At 36.5% G+C, this 17,441-nt stretch overlaps 1 protein-coding gene across 9 annotated transcripts in view; it reads right to left on the reverse strand.

Annotated features, from left to right (window-relative positions):
• YAP1 (Yes1 associated transcriptional regulator) overlaps positions 1 to 17,441 on the reverse strand; it is a 144,426-nt gene that overhangs the window by 24,851 nt on the left and 102,134 nt on the right. For 3 of the 9 annotated variants that reach the window (XM_077113143.1, XM_077113149.1, XM_077113144.1), the window contains 2 exons: positions 4,818 to 5,011; positions 2,369 to 2,416 (listed from right to left, as the gene is read on the reverse strand). In XM_077113143.1, coding sequence (XP_076969258.1) covers positions 2,369 to 2,416; positions 4,818 to 5,011 — 242 coding nt within the window. The remainder of the gene's footprint in view (positions 1 to 2,368; positions 2,417 to 4,817; positions 5,012 to 17,441) is intronic. The other 6 variants (XM_077113150.1, XM_077113145.1, XM_077113151.1 and 3 more) reach the window with 3 other exon arrangements.

A 17,441-nucleotide genomic window follows, 5' to 3' on the forward strand; every position in this document is an offset into this window, starting at 1 on the left:
CACTGTAATTTCATAAACATTTTCACAATTGTGTCAGGTAAATGTCTTGACGACTTAAATTTTTAACAAATAAATGTCAGATTTCATGTATTTGAACTACTCCAAATTTAACTCTACACTGTAATTTCATAAACATTTTCACAATTGTGTCAGGTAAATGTCTTGACAACTTAAATTTTTAACAAATAAATGTTTTAATTTTTGACTTTTGTAAGTTGATGTAAAAAAAATAATACCCCAGGGAGTAAATACTGAGTGATATAAAAGTTCTAGGAAGGGAGGGTTGGTGAGGGTAGTGCAACACTGTGAATGTGATTAATCCCACTGAACATCACACCTGGGAGTGACTGAAGTGGGAAAGTTTACATTGTATATATGTTTCCACAATTTTTTTTAAAAGAGCACTAAAAAGACAATGACAATTAAATGCAATTCACAATTTTTGACTGGATCCAATGACAACAAAAAGGCTCCAATGGACACTGGGACATGAAAAAACTGGAAAATAATCTATAAATTTTTTATCAATGTTAAATTTCTTGAACTTGATAATTGCACATAAGATGATTACATAAGCGAATGTCCTTGTCTTTAGAAAATATACATGGAAGTATTGTGTGCTCAAGAAGCACGATGTAGGACAACCTACTCTCAAATGTTTAGAAAATAAATGGATAGAAAGAATGATAATGGCAAATGTGACAAAATGTTAAAATTGGTGGATCTGGATATCTGGGGTAGGTGGTGAGTGCTGGCATTCTCTGTATGGGTTTTGTATTATTTTGTAACTCTACGTTTGACATTATTCCAAATTAAAGAGTTTAACGTTAGAAAAAAAAAAAACACCAACAATCTTTTTCAGGTTTCTTGTTCTGGCCTCGGCAATTCTAAGAAACCAACTCTGGAATTTTAATACCTTAGAATTTTTACTTGTCAAGGCTAACAAGTAATATCTTATCCTAAAAAAGCATTATCTTTAAAAAAGAAGTTTCTAAGAACTCCTGATAATCACTTTAATAACAATAACTATTTACACTTCTACTCTAGGATGAGATAAAGACCTAGAACCATTTAATTTGTCTACCAGATTTAAGGTAAGAATTGAATAGGAAAAAACTGATATCTACTTTTGGCAGAAAGCTTTTGAATAGAAAGCTCATTTGAGTTAATTTTTGCTTCCTATATTATTTTCCATGTCTTTTATCATCAATAAGTCTTCTTTCAGAAGTACTTCAGAGAAAAAGCAAAGAAAATTTTTCATAAAGACCCAATGCTATGTTGCTTTCATAGTCAAATGTGATCTGATGTCCCTCATCATGAGAATATCTATGATCTGCTTTGGAGAAGAGAACCTATGATTTATTTCCTCACTTTGTCTTTTTATTAAATGGAGGTATTTATGAGATAAAGACTAGTTTTTTCTCACAAAGTTAACTGGTTTCTGTGAGGACTATATGTGACTTTATCACAACAGTGCTCCAACAGACAAATGAACAGGGTGGATTCCTGTCAACTCTCACTTCTACAGCTAATACATTGATTGCCCTTACTTAGCCTAGTGCAAAGCTACATAAAATGTGATGTTTCATGGTTGCTTCTGCACACCAGAGAAGTACATGATCCTCTCGTTCCTAATTCCTTCAAATCTTTGGGCCCTAATCATAGATTTGGCTGCAAGAATAAGATTCTTTCTAAGATTCAGATAAGTGTCTGTGCTAGAAAGAAAAATGACCGTAATCTTTCCATCTAAATAAGATGGCTTCACAACCGCTGTTCCTGGGGGAGGGGGTGGAATGGGTTGCATTCATCAGGGGGAAATGTTGATAAAAGCCAAGAAAGAAACCTAAACACTAAACACTCTCCAGGCAGATCCTTCTCTCTCTTGATAATTCTGATACTCTTCCTGTGGAATGTCCACCAGAACAATTTTTCCCTTTCCTTCTAGGATCATTAAGGCTGTCAATAAGATTTCTTAAACCAATCTACCAAAGTAAATAATCTGCACTACCTTTGTTATTATTCAGATTCCTATATCATTAAAAATACCATATTAAAATCTGTACATAAATATTAGGCATAGCTTAAGGCTGACAGGATGTACAATTGAGACATAATACATATCAAATCGGAACTAAAAAGACCTCTGCTGATTCAAAATGAATGCTGTAAGTTTCTTGGTGTGGGAGCATGTAATTGTAGACTTTCTAGGAACAACAATGTTAATTTAAGAATCCTGGTAGAAGCATAGCTCAAAGTTATACTCTGCACTAATCTTCAGTGAGGACAGGCACCTGGAGCACAAGTTTCTCTTTCCTAATTTAATATCTTTTTTTTTTTTTCAAAGCTAAAACATCAGACAAAAGCCTACCTGACATTTTGGAGAATTTGCTGTGCTGGGATTGATATTCCGCATTGCCTAAGAGTAAAAAATAAGACGGATAAAAATTACTTTAAACCACATGGTTTGGCTGTGCAGGCTGACTTACAAATTGCATCCAGTCATATCGACATAGCTCAGAATTCCCAAGCTAGCCCAAGAAGCAGCAGACTGAGGAAGACAGGCGCCGATGGAATCACCACAAAACAAAGCTGACACCTCAGAAATTTTAACAGTATTGAGAATAGGATAGCAAGACTTTAGGCGTCAGGACTAAAATATGGTTTGATATTGGTCAGGTACTTTCTTTGCTTCTAAGTAGTAGATGAAGCAGGAAAAATATACTTGATATTTCAGTGATGAGACAAATTGTCAACAAAAGTTCATAGGAAGTCAAAAGACTTAAGATAGCCTGAATTTATACTGATGGCTAAACAACAACAACAAAAACCCTGAAATATAGACTATTAGTAGGAGAATAGAGCAGGTCCATCACTTCAACATAAGTAAAGCACAAAACAGCAGGTAGTAAAGAAGAACCACAGTGAGAAGTCACCTTAAGGGAACTGAAGTATCCGATCCAGGCCCATCACCCAGAGTAAGAATGAGAAAGATTCAGGAAAATTCGGGGGGGGAGGAAGAGTTTACCACAGCAGCTCTTTGCCCACAAACAAAAACAAAAACAGGCTGCCCTACGGCATGCAACAGTATGGCCCAGTTCTACACTTTGAAATGATCTGTTTTTAACAGCAAGCTTTGTCACTAGCAATTATAGCACTTGTTTCTTATTGAGGTTTTCCGATTTTGACAGTTTTCATTCAGATTTGAAATTGAGACTTGTACTTATTTAAACCACCTAGTATTAACAGCAAAATGAAAGGCGCACCATAAAACAGGCTGTATAAAACATACTCCTAAATTATTTTTTCTTCTAATGGGTAGGTAATTATATTCCTGATGGCACCACCTTGTTCTGATGACAGTTTTCTTTAAATTGAAAATATCATTCCTTTATAGTAATTTGTTACAAAGTCAGAGGTACAGTAAACCGTTAAAATTATTCCTTCCTCTGCCTCCTTAATGGCAGATGAAGAAACATTTCTTTCAAGCCTGCTTCCCGATAACACATGCTGACCCACTCTCCTATTCCCTCCATCTGGGCTCACTTTTGATGCCAACCATACTATGATTACACTGACACTTTATTGACAAAGCACAAATAGTTTTAAAGGTGAATCTGACTGGGATTCCATGGCTTATTTTAATTTCTCAGGTGCCAGTTCCTCAATCCCAAATCAGAATTCAAAGATAGAATCAAATTCATGTCGTTTCACTGACACTCAGGTAACACTGAAAACATATAGCCCAATTAAAAAAAAAGTACTTTGCTTAAATGCCCACATCCTGATAAAAGAAATATATAGTACAATGTTTTCTTAATGTTTACTTACACTTAGCAAGCTACCATCTAGACATGAAAAACAGTATATACATAGGTATTTTATGTCTGTAAATGGAGAGGTTATCTCTGGGGGAGAAAATTACAAAAAAATGATGATAATTATCTACATCCAGGCAAGAGAACCAGGAAAATAGGGGAAAGGAAATTTCATTTCCCTGTACCATTATTTTTTGAACACTTTGTACCATGTGTTTATTACCTAGTCAAAAATATTTTATATAAAAATTTTAAATATATATATATATACTGTTTAAAATCATAAGATCAGATCTATAATATCCTAATTTAGACTTTACACACTCTGACACTAAAAAACCAAATGGGATGAGTGATTACCCATTATTATGGAGCATAAGGACCAACAGTACTTTCTGAAAGAAAACTATTAGAATTGGTGGTAAAGGGGGTCTAGCTCTCCACTTTTGGTCTACACTTCACAACACACACACAAAAACTATCCATAAGCAGGTAATTTTGAGGCACTTTGGCATTTTCTGAACTTGAGGATAATAACTTGCATGATGTGTTAAATAAAATGTCTTAAACTCAGCAATAATGAACATATGTGACATTTGAGATATGATATATTGGCATAAACCCTCCACATGAATAATTCATTTAAAGTAAAAGATGATTTTCCCCAGCTGATGTCCCTGAGCTTCTCCCTTAGTGAAATCCTTGAAATACGGCAATCTGTAATTTTGTGTACATTTGAAGAAGCATCCTTACTTCGATGTTTTGTTTGACTGCAATGATCATGGCCAAAATATCTCTCTGTGATAGAGGTTTATGAGTTTCATCTCATATGATTAAAGGCTAGTCAAGAAACTAAGGTAAGGAGAGAGCTGTACAGAGAGAGCTGTATCACTCTAATTTTAGAAATACAATACTTCTCTGTGAATAATAAATGCCAAAATGAAATATGCCCAGTTTCACGTCTGAAAATAAACCCCAAAAAGTGGAAGGCTGGTTTCTAACCTGTGGCCTCACCTGCCGAAGCAGTTCTTGCTGCTTCAGTCGCAGTCTCTCTTTCTCCATCTGCAGTTGCTGAAGCCTCATCTGTTGCTGTTGGTTGGAGTTGCCGCCACCCATGACTCCTCCCTGTGGGCTCTGGGGAGCCAGGGGTGGGGGCTGTTTCACGGGAGCACTCTGACTGATTCTCTGGTTCATGGCTGAAATGAAACAAAAAATCTGTTCTAAAAAATGAGCTGGAGAAAAGGGTGATTTATTTATTTAAAAACAGTTGGGGACACTCAATATATTTACATTTGTTTATAGAATAAGACTAGAAACAATCTAGAAATCTATCAATTGTACTATGATTTTATTAATTTGTTATTGTTGTTACCATACAAGATGCCAGGCAAGTAAGGGGTGTGGGGTAGGGGGCAGTAATTCTAATATGCAATGATACAAAACAACTTCTAAGACATATTAAGCGAAAAAAGCAAAGTGCTAAAATGCAAGGGTAAAACAAGGGAAATATGTATTGCATATGTAGTGAATATGAACTGAAGAAGAGCCATGAAGCAACTAACATCTGTTGGTTCTGGGACTGGGAAACCAGATAATTGAAGAAATGAGCTGAAAACTCTTGTAATTTGAACTATGTGAATACATTACTTATTACAAAAGTGCATATATTTAATTAAAAATACACCCTCAAAAGGAATGGAGTCAAAGCATTCTCAGCAGTAAAACCCATCAAAACAATCCTTAATTTATCTAAAATAAAAATATAGGGTGGTACGATGGTGGCTCAATGGCAGAATTCTTGCCTGCCACGCTGAAGACCCAGGTTCAATTCCCGTTGCCTGCCCATGCCAAAAAAAAAAAAATATATATATATATATACCTCTAATAAAGCAAGTAGGTTAAAATGATCTGATGCCCACCCCTAAAATCAAGTAAGTCTACATGCTTCTGAACGGCAAGGTCTTGTCCTACTCACTATCATTGTATCCCCAGCAAACTACGCCAGGTAGTCAATTATTTTATTTTATTTGATGATAAATTGACTGGATTCTTTACATTATACCAGAAAAATTCAGTCGCTGACATAAAGTGATCAAATCATGGACTGCAGAACCTTAAGTGAGGAGATGGAAATTTTATGTGAAAATGTTAAGAATGATATATTAGCCATTCAGACATATATTCGACTTTTTCAGTTCAAACTTAAGGTTTTATTTCTAGTAAATGTTTAATATATGCTGACCAGAGAAAAACCCAGGCCCAAATGGCTTCATAAACATTCAAGGAAGAAACAGCAATCTTATGCAACCTCTCCCAAAGAACAGCAATGAAGGAAATACTTCCTAATTCTTCTTACAAGGGCATTAGAAGAAAGGAAAATTACAGACCAATCTCTTTCATGTAACTAGATACAAAAATTCTAAATATTGTAACTTACTGGCACATTAAAAAATCAGTAGATTCCTTGTGCTGTTTTTAACATGCCCCTAACTGTAGCATAGAGGCTGCTCAGTAAATGCCCACTCTTCTCAAGAGACTGAGCTCTCCAAGAGACCAAGCCTTTCCCAAGAAGCATTCATATAAGAACCTTCTTCCCCTCCGACATTGTTTTGGGACTTTTTACATACCTATTGACATTTCTCACCTCATTTTAATTGTTTGTAAATTTGTATCCTCTACTAGCTGAGTGCCATAGAAGTGGGGACCCTATCACAATCATTTATATATATATATATATGGGATTGTTTTATTCTTTTTTGCAAGAAATGAGAATGTACTCACATAGATTATGGTGGTGATTAGATAACTACGTGATTATACTAGAAGCCAGTGATTGCACACTTAGGATGGACTGTATGGTGTCAGTGAATAAAACTGCTTTAAAAATATTAAACAGAAAACTGTAAGGGCTGGAGAAGATGTAGACAAAGAGGTATACTAATTCACTGTTGGTGGGGAAATAGCATTGTGCAGCCACTCAGGAGGGCAGTGTGTCAGTTCTTCAGGAAGCTAAGTATGAAATTGCCACATGAGCCACCAATCCTGTTACTAGTTATATACTCGGAAGAACTGAAAGCAGGGACATGATTAGACATTTGCACACCGATGTTATGATGGCATTATTCACAACTGTCAATGGAGAAGGGTGAAGTGTGGTATAAACATATGATGGAATAAGGCTGCAGTTGCAGGAAGGAGTGAAGTCGTGATGCATGCAACAATGTGAATGAACCTTGAGGACATTGTGTTGAGTGAGTTTAGCTGGAAATAAAAGGACAAATATTGTATGGTCTCACTAATATGAACTAACTATAAGGAGCAAAATCAGAGTTAAATTTGAGAATAAAACTGCTTTTTTAAAAAAAGAAGGGGAAAGGGGTATGGGATGTTTAGGTTTTTCTTATTTTTATTTTTCTGTAGTCATGAAAATGCTCTAAAATGTTTCATGGTTGTGAATGATAAATTATCAACCTATGAGATGATACCATGAACCACTGATTGTATTCTTTGGATGGATTGTATCGTGTGAATACAGCTCATTAACACTGCATTAAAAAATTTAACCTATTTTTTTTTTTTTAAAGTCAAACTTTTGGATTTTGGTCAGTCTAAAAAATGAGAAATGGTATCAGTATAGTTTTGTTTTGCTATCTCTTAAGAGTGCAAGCAATTTACATATTTTAAAGGGTCATTTGTATTTTTTATATGAACTGGTTCCTAATTCTTTTCTCCTTCTATAGGGTTACTGGTCTTTACCATCTCTATTTTAGATACTCTATATATTAGGGATAGGAAATCCGTTTGTAATATATTACAAAAAATTTCCGTCAATTTGTCTTTTTACTTTGCTTTTTTTTTTTCCTGGCCATAGAAGAATATATTTTAAGTAGTCAAATTTATCAGTCGCTTTTGAAATTCAAGTTTCTTCACTCCAAATTTTTTTTTTTTAATACATGGTTTTAGTTTAGTTTTGTTTTGTTTTTAATTACATGGGCAGACACCAGGAACTGAACCCAGGTCACTAGCATGGCAGGCAAGAGTTCTGCCACTGAGCCACCGTTACCCTGCCTCATTTGGAATTTATGCTGGTATACAGCATGAATGGACTGAATTTTTTTATGACTATCCATTAGTCCCAACATCACTATTGTAAAAATTTATCTTTCCCCCAGTCATCTCTATCATAGATTAAATTTCCATAGTTAGGTTGTTTCTCGATTATCTACTTTCTTCATTCATCTAACTGTTCTTGTACTGGTATCAGAGTTTTAAGTATAGTCTTTATATTTTTAATAACTGGTAAGACAAGCTATATATATTTTTAAAGTTAAATTTTTATTTTGGGGTTCTAATTTAATTGCATTAAGGTTAAAATTAAGGTCTGTATGATAAAATTATTGAAAACATGAGACTTTGTGGCTGGACATGTGGTTACTCCTTGGGTCTGCGCTAAGCCTGGACCAGGTCAACCATGTGCCTGGCTTCCACCGTGGAGTCTGCTTCTGCATACCTTCCTTATTCTTCACTCTCGCTCCTCATATCACCAGGCGCGGAATTGCTCCTAAACTTGACAGGCCCCTCGCACTGCCCTCACTCGCTTTGTGTAATTTTATTTTCTGACCCACTAGATATTTTTAATTTATGATCCCAATTATATTTTTCTGGTTATCTTGCTTTGATAGTTTGTCTGTCAGACTCCCAGGGGTGTAAATCTCCTTGGCAATGTGAGACAGGACTCTTGGGATGAGCTGGAATCCCGTATCATCAGATTGAGAAATCCTTCTTGACCAAAAGTGGCAAGAGAGAATGAGACAAAATAAAGTTTCAGTAGCTGAGAGATTTCAGAGCCGAGAAGTTATCCTGGAGGTTATTCTTATGCATTATATAAATATCCCTTTTTAGAATATGTTGTAGTGGAGTGGCTAGAGGGAAGTACCTGAAACTGTTGAACTATCTTCCTGTAGCCTTGATTCTTGAAGATGACTGTATAACTATATAGTGTTTACAATGTGACTGTGTAATTGTGAAAACCTTTTATCTGATGCTCCTTTTATCCAGGGTATGGACAGAGGAGTAAAAAATGGGGACAAAAGATAAATAATGGGGAGGGGGGGAATAAGGGGTAAAAAAATTGGGTAGATTGAATTACTAGTGTTCAGTGAGAGGAAGTGGTAAGGGGTATGGAATATGAGTTATTTCTTTTTTTTTTTGGAATGATGCAAATCTTCTAGAAATGATCATGTTGATAAATACACAACTATGTGATGATATTGTGAGCCACTGATTGTATACTTCTGATGGACTGTGTGTGAAGATATCTCAATAAAAATATATTAAAAAAAAGAATTTGTATGTCAGAGCAGAGAAGCCAAAAACTGAGCCACTGCTCAAAAAGTCTTATAACTTCTTATATGGTCAAATAGAGTACTTATTTATAAAAAGTCTTCATAAAGAGAAAATAGCTAAAACTGTCATACTTATGGTGTATGGTTTAATATTTTATCGGGGACTAAACATGAGAAAAGCCAACAATTTTTTTTCAGCTGGGTTTACTTTATTGATAGTACTTGAAAAGGTAGGGCTCTCAAGCCCTCCTCTTCTTCTGGGGTCTGGGATGGAAGCTGTGGAGGAAGGGCGATTCTCAATACTGGGGGATCGAGTGGGGCCAGGACTCCCCAGCAACAGACGGTCTCTATCGTCCTCTCAACTGTCACAGAATCTGGTGGTCCAGGGGCTCTTACTCCTTGAAGGCCATGTAGACCATAAGGTCCACCACTGTTGCTGTAGACAAATTCACTGTCATACCAGGAAATGTGCTTGAGGAAGTGGTCACTGAGGGCAGCAAGGAGAAGAATGGGTATCACTGTTAAAGTCACAGGGGATAACCTGGTCCTCAGTGTAGCCCAGAATGCCCTTTGGAGGCCCTCAACACCAGCTTCACCACCTTCTTGATGTCATTGTACTTGGCTGCTTTCTACAGTTGGCAGGTCAGATCCACAGTGAACACATTGGGGATGGGACACGGAAGGCCACGCCAGTGAGCTTCCCATTAAGCTCCAGGATGACCTTGACCACCATGGTGACAGTGCCAGCAGATGCAGGGATGATGCTCAGGGCAGCCCAAGGACTGTCTGTCACATTTTCTGTTTTGGATAGCAGTGATGGGGTGGATAGTGACCACGAGTCCCTCCACGATGCCAAAGTTGTCATGGATGATCTTAACCAGGGGGGCCAGGCAGTTGGTGGTGCAGGAAGCATTGCTGATGATCTTGAGTTGTTATACCTCTCATGCTTCATGCCCATCACAAACACAGTGCATCTGCCGAAGGGGCAGAGATGATGACTCTCTTGGCGCCCCCTTTCAAGTGAGCCCCAACCTACACCATGATTGTGAAGACACCAGTGGACTCCACAACATATTCAGCACCATTTTCACCCCATTTGATGTTGATGGTATCTCACTCCTGGCAGATAGTAACGGGCATCTCATTGATGACAAGCTTCCCATTCTCAACCTTGATGGTGCCTGCGAACTTGCCGTGAGTGGAATACACTAGACCCTGTGGTTGAGGTCAGTGAAGGGGTCCTTGATGGTAACAACCTGCTCTTTGCTGGAGTTAACAGCAGTCCTGGTGACCAGGTACCCAATTACAGCCAAATCTGTTTATTCCAACCATCACCATTATGCCTCAGAGATGCTGCTGGCACTGCACAGAGAGAAGAGGCTATCTGTCTAGCGTGAAGGAGCAGAGAGCCAAAACCAATAGTTTTTGAGAGTCCAAGATTTGCCAGGCACTAATAACCTCATTTAATAAAGTTGCTTGTATCTGTTGATTACATTATCAGCACCATTAGATCCAAATCAATGAGCATCATAGTACAGCACACAAAAAAGCATGCCCTTTAGAGTTAGACATATCTGAATTAGTGTTGCGACCACCAATTGGGTAATTCATCTAATTCTCATTTTTCTCATTTGAACCTTGGGATAGTAACATCTTAATTTCTGCATCCTTGTGGGGATTGAGTAATTTATGTAAAGTGTTGACTATAGGCCTGGACTACAGTAGGTGCTCCATAAATGTTAGTCTCGTCTCTCCTTTAGAATAGTTCCTTCTAAACCTTAAAGATTTTCAGCAGGTTTCCACATCAAGGGACCTTTCTCTGGAGTACACTCGCTTAATTTACCTCACTCTTGAATGGCCTTACACAGTACCCCATGGGCAGAAGGCAAACACTAGAGTTCTTTCGCCCCAGGTTTGGTTTCCTTTCCAAATCATGGAGTTGTGCTTTTCATAGAAAAACCTAAATTTATTTCCTAATTCCAGGAGAGAATGTGAAATGACAGGTATACTTTATTCCACTCCCACCTCTACAGATACATCCTGACTTGAATTCCCATACTTCCCTCTTCTTCTAAAGACAACTCCCCTCCTCCCATTTTGCCATGCTACCCAGTTTCCAAGTATTCCTGATTCACAAAGAGATGCATGTGTCTGTCTTTCCTATAAGATCTATATGGGAAAAGATACGTGATGGAGATCAAAAAGAAAGATTGATCTAAGAACATCCTTCTTGTCTGGTGAAACCTTTACTGACATTATGGAAGAAGCACTAATCATATTTCCCCACAGAAATGTTTTATACATTGCTATGTCAGATTCAAAAGCATAAGTTAAATTGGTGCAAACAACAACTGGGAAAAATGTTTTCAGTTCCAAGCAATTAAATTCTTAAAAATAAAAACAAAACTGCTAGAAAATAGCCTAATTAGGAAGCCAAGGAGTGATGGAACTATAAAATATGATTCATTTCAAATCAGATTCTAGAGCTATACACCATTAAATATTTCATCTTTTAAAAAACAGAGTATTTTTTGAGCTTTTCACATTAAATTTTCAAATATAACATTGTATGTTATTATAAAGTTTATATATTCCTTGTGAAAACAAATTGGACAATGGCAGAACTGAATGAAAATAAAGAGGTCCACCAAGTTTCTTAGAATTGGATAATCACTAATGACAATAGCCGGTGCTGACTATAATACAGACAAAATGTGATGCCATGAGAGGTAGTAAAAGAACTGTCAGGGAATTAAAAGATTTTCCCCCATTTCCAATGACTTTTCTTGACCATTTTATCTTCTCACTCCATTTTTATCTACAACAGAACCTCGTGCCTTCTAAATCAGACTTTTCTGTTTCTAGTATAACATTTGTTTTGAAAACATGGAGTTGTTCCAACGTGATTATACTAAGTAACAATTTAAGAGTAATGAATGATTTCACCATATCATACGTAAGAAACACTGGGTGAACGCAGAAAACTCAGCTACCTAAGAATACACAAAACATACAAACTCGTGCCTCAACATATACCTGCTGCCTCATTTCACTTTGTGTATCATAAGCCAGAGCCACACCCATCCGCTTCTTGTGTTAACTTTCTGCTACATTTTGGAAAACTCTCTCCTTCTACCACTTAACAACAGCTTACACACTGCAAACCTTCTGATGTCCACTTCTATATACAAACTTGGGGTCATCTTCAAGGGAAAAAACCTGTAGTATTTATGTATTTCTTAAGGATTTAACATGTAAAATTGTGGTCCCACTTTTATTAGGTTACTAACATATAATATATGTCACTTAAGTTTTTTTGAGTGTCATGTCCCTCAAAACACAATTTTTCCGTAAGCCCTGTGGGCTTTTCTTGCACAGTTTTGGCAGGAATATTATAGCAGAACTGACTACTCAAAAGTCAGCCTCACTTTTATCTAGTCAAAATAATAATAATAAGCATGGCTTTCCTACTGAGAGCTCATATTTTAACTGATTTCATCCTCACAAGAGCTTTGAGGTAGGCTCCATGAAGCCCCCTTTTACAAACAAGTTAAATATTGGTCTAAGGTTCATCTCGCTTGTGAGTGGAGGGCCTAGGACTGATTTTACACAGCTCTTACCACTACTGTCTTATGTGTCTCATCACTTACTTCTCAGTGTGTTCCATGCAGCAAAAGATACGTCTGCTCAGTCCTTTATATAGGGTTACAATAATTTCTACCATGTCTTTGCTAGTGCCCTCTCCTGGTTAAAAAACACCTATCTTTTTTCCCTCATCAGAAATCATGCAGATTCTTCCAGACTACCTACCTCCCTAGTTTACTCTGATTTATACCAAATCATGTAGTATTTTAAATATTTCTCTGTTACTTTAGGTATCTTTTACTTATGTCTCAGTTGATTCTTTACTTACACTGTTGATTAATATTTCCTGTATAAAAATTTTCTCTACAAAAAGAAAATAAGTTCTTCAAAGCAAAGACTGGGTCCTAAATTTCTTTGTGAAAATCTCCTGAACACATAATAGACAAGTAACACATATTAATAACAAAAAAATTTTATGGTAAAGTTAAAATGGTAACAAAAGTAACTCCTCTTATCCTTCTACAACTCATTAGTCTAATTGTTACACTACAATGCCATATTCGAGGCAAAGCAAATGATCCTAACACAAACAATAATTTTTAAATGTTCCAGACCCTGGTTAACTTTAAACTTAACCTCAGGAAAGGGTTTTTGTTCTCATTAACTAAGACAAAGTCCAAGATAAAAGATGAGTTTATAATAGGACATCTATCTACCTATTTTGAAATAGTTTTAGGTTTATAGGTTAAATAGGGAAAGGGAATACCTTTAACTGAACTAAGGTATTGAATTTAGGTAGAACGAAAATTTAACCAATACAACAAAGAGGCAATCTGAAGGTAGAAGAGTCCATGTTGAGTGTTGCTGCAAACAAACAAGTTGAAGTAAATGATGAACAGTTTCCAGATCAAGAAAGGTAGTCCCTACTGCACCCCATACTCATCAGAATAAAGCACATTCAGGAAATTTTCATTAGAAAGAAGGGTTACAGGGACAATGACTGGCATAAGGTATTACACATGGGAAATAATTTGTGGGCCATTTAAATTGGAGTGCACTCTGAGACTACATAACAGCTGCTTTAGATAGTTGTAGACCTGCCATTTAAAGATTTATTCTGTAAAACTTGTGAGCAAATGACAGAAGTTAGAAGGAGTCTGATTTTAGCTCAATATTGAGAGGAATTTCCCAATTCAAACTGTCACATGTAATGGGTAACTGCAAAGAGCAAATATAACGCTCAGACACTAGTCATCACAAATAGAAGAGGTTCTTGAATTGGTTGGTAAAGGTCTTTTTCAAATCTAAGCTTATCTGACTATTCAAAACCACAGAAAAGGAAAAATAGAGTATCAAAAGAGGAAGAACCAGTCTGTAAAATTACTGAAAACAGAGATTTGCACAAAATCTTCAGTAGAAATAGTCTGCCTGGATAATAATGGGGAGCACTTTTGGTTGTTTACCTAAATGTTTTTACCTATGGATACTAGCTGTGCTACAAGGTTTCCATATAATGAGTTCACTTAATAACCAATTCAACCAACCTTGTTTATCTTCCAAAGCTGGGGTTTATTCATCTCCAGAAGCATCCTGTTCTTTACCTTTTGTGTATCTTAAGCACTTCAACAAATCTCAGAGCAGTGCACCCACATGGGGTGCAGCAAAGACCTCACAAGTAGGCAAGAAACAAAACAGGCTTTGTTTCCTGGGGACAGGGGGCAGGGCAACTAGAGAGGAAAGAATAGCATCACCAACTTCTTCCCTTCCTTGATCAACTACTGTAATTCCAATGTTTCCAGTTTAATAAAATTTCTAAAAGGTAAAAAGAAATTCCTCAAAAATGTCAGAATTTTAAAAATTATCATTTGCTATATTTCAAAAATTCAGAGTCTGTGCTGCTTGGACTATGAAACAATAACTGTTTCAAGTTTTACTTAAGAAATCAGTCTTAACAACTTTATGCTAGCAAACCCACTACTCAGCAATAACTGAAAAGAGGAGGCCACCTTTTCAAAGAGAAAAGGAGTTATCATGATGGTCTTTCCCAAGTTTCATTCTAAACATCAGAATTTTCAAATCATGGACAATTTTTAGGCTTACACGATTTGTAACCCTGAAACCGTAGAATATTACAAAGTACTACAGATTTAGTACTCAGCCATAAACTTCGGGATAATAAAGTCTATTCTAGAGGACTTATTAAGTGTAAATTTTAAAAGAAACTATTTTTAAACTTCTTAAATGAGGCCACCTGTGGATCTTAACATAATAAAAACAGAACCCCACCCCACCCCCATTATTAGCTCTGCCAAATGTTTATACCACATGACCTAGGGGATTAAATTGATCTACAAAAAAGTTGCTTCTAATCACAATAATAATTTATGTACTTAAACATAAAATGATAGTTTTTTTCCCAGTGAAAACTACTGTGATCCACACCAAAAATCTCTCTCAAAAGGCTAGGGTCTGGGCAGGCCACGGTGGCTGTGATTTCCGGTGCCTGCCCATGCGAGAGAGAGAGAGAGAGAGAGAGAGAGAGAGAGAGAGAGAGAGAGAGAGAGAGAGAGAGAGAGAGAGAGAGAGAGAGAGAGAGAGAGAGAGAGAGAGAAAAAACAAAAAAGGCTAGGGTCTGAAACCAGTGACTATTCTCGCTATCAACATGCAAAAGAGATTTCCTAATACTTAACTAAGTTAGGCACCTAGCTGACAATTCCATACCCAGGAATGATTTTTTTTTAATAACAGCTTTATTGAGAACATAGCACAAAATTCACTTTTAATGCATATAATTCAATAGTTTTTAGTTGTGATAGTGTGAGAACATTGTACCATCACCACTACTAATATCAGAACATTTTTCATCACCCCCAAAATAACATTCTCCTCAACCATCACATTTCCCATGAGACCTCCCACCCCCCACCCCCAGGCTCTGGCAACCACTAATCTACTTTCTGTCTCTATGGATTTACCTAGTCTGCACATTTAATATAAATGGAATTAATATGTGGCCTTTTGTAGCATAATGTTTTCAAGGTTCATTCATGCTGTAATAAGCATCAGGACTTCATTGTATGGATTTATCACATTTTGTTTTTCCATTCATCAATTGACAAACATTCAGTTGGTTTCCACCTTGTGGCTATTATGAATCAGGCTGCCATGCACATTTGTGCACAGGTTCTGTGTGGACATCTTTTTAATTCTCTTGGGTATACATCTAGGAATCAATGGGTCATATGGTAATTCTATTGAACTTTTTGCTAACTGTTGAACTGTTTTCCAAAGTGGCTGCATCATTTTTTGATTCCACCATCAATTCATGAGCGTTTCAATTTCTCCACATTCTCACCAATACTGTCTCCTTATTTCAGCCATCCTACTGGGTGTAAAGTGGTATCTCATGGCAGTTTTAAATTGCATATTTCTAATGACCAGTATGTGTTACAGTTCACCTATCCTAAGGATTAACTCTAGATCATGTCACAGGCAAAGTAATTCCCCAAGACTGGGTTAGAGTATTTAAATCTTTAAACCGTTCAAAAATAAATGTGATAAATACCACTGCTTAGGTCAATCCATTTCCTTCCTCCTCAACCTTTCATCAAAGCTCAGCATGAAAATTCATTATGATATTTTCTCAAACAATACAACTGTGGATGGAGTTAAAAAAAAAAATCCAACAGAACATTTTCTCATCACCTCATTAAGCAGTTTGAGTCAGGACACAGGAGTTGCTAAATGAGGTGAGAAGAAGGGAGAAAGTATTCTAACTAGCTTTCGGTTCTCTCTGTCTCCAGAGACAACCACGGTTTTCTCCCCTACTAGGAAAATAAGGTTTAACAACTAGTTTGGAAAAGCAAGTCAAATAACAAGACTATTACTCTTAAGAGCTGTATTACATTTTTAAATATACCTGCTATGAATTCATGTTAAATTAATGGGTAAACAGGCCTATTAATAGTTTTATTTCTAATTTCAAATAATTTATTACTATTAAGCTCTTTCATCAAGAGAATTTATGATTTAGAAGAGATGCACGGTTTTTAGTTTTTACTAAGGAGTACAAAAATTGGTTCTTTTATAGTCTGGAGCCTGACTGGCTGCTTCCCATCTTTCAGTGTTCTTCTTAAGAAAATCCTTCCCTGATCACCCAAGCTCAAGTAGGCTACCTTGTTCTTTTTCTTCCCTTTCATAGCACCTTACTTTTTCTCTCTTCATAGTACTTAACACATTTTGAATTTATTTACTTGTTTGGTAGCTTATTCCCTTCCCCCCACCCCCCACCCCCAGTAGTTAGCATAGTGCCTGGCACATAACAGGCACTCAAACATTTGTTGAATGAAAAAGTAAACATCGAAACAGTTTCTACCCCTAACTATCAGGATGTGATTAATAATACACAGAGAACCTCCCAGCTGAAACATCAACTCCAAAATGAATTCTAAAATGACCTCTGCAGCAAAGGTAGCAGAACAAAATGAGTATGAAAGAAAACAAAAAGTATGAACCAACCTCTTTCTAAATGATTCTAATTTATTTCAACAGAAATTTGACATTTCTCTTTAGAATTCAATAATCTTTTTCTGTTTCTTGTATCTGAATCTCTGGCTTGGCACAAAAAGTGACAACACCAAATGGTTTCCTTCTTTAGTACATTTTATGATACTTGCTGTTAATGCAGAGTTTGTAC

This window comes from Tamandua tetradactyla, chromosome 8 (assembly GCF_023851605.1).
Source record: "Tamandua tetradactyla isolate mTamTet1 chromosome 8, mTamTet1.pri, whole genome shotgun sequence".
NCBI classification, from domain to species: Eukaryota; Metazoa; Chordata; class Mammalia; order Pilosa; family Myrmecophagidae; genus Tamandua; species Tamandua tetradactyla.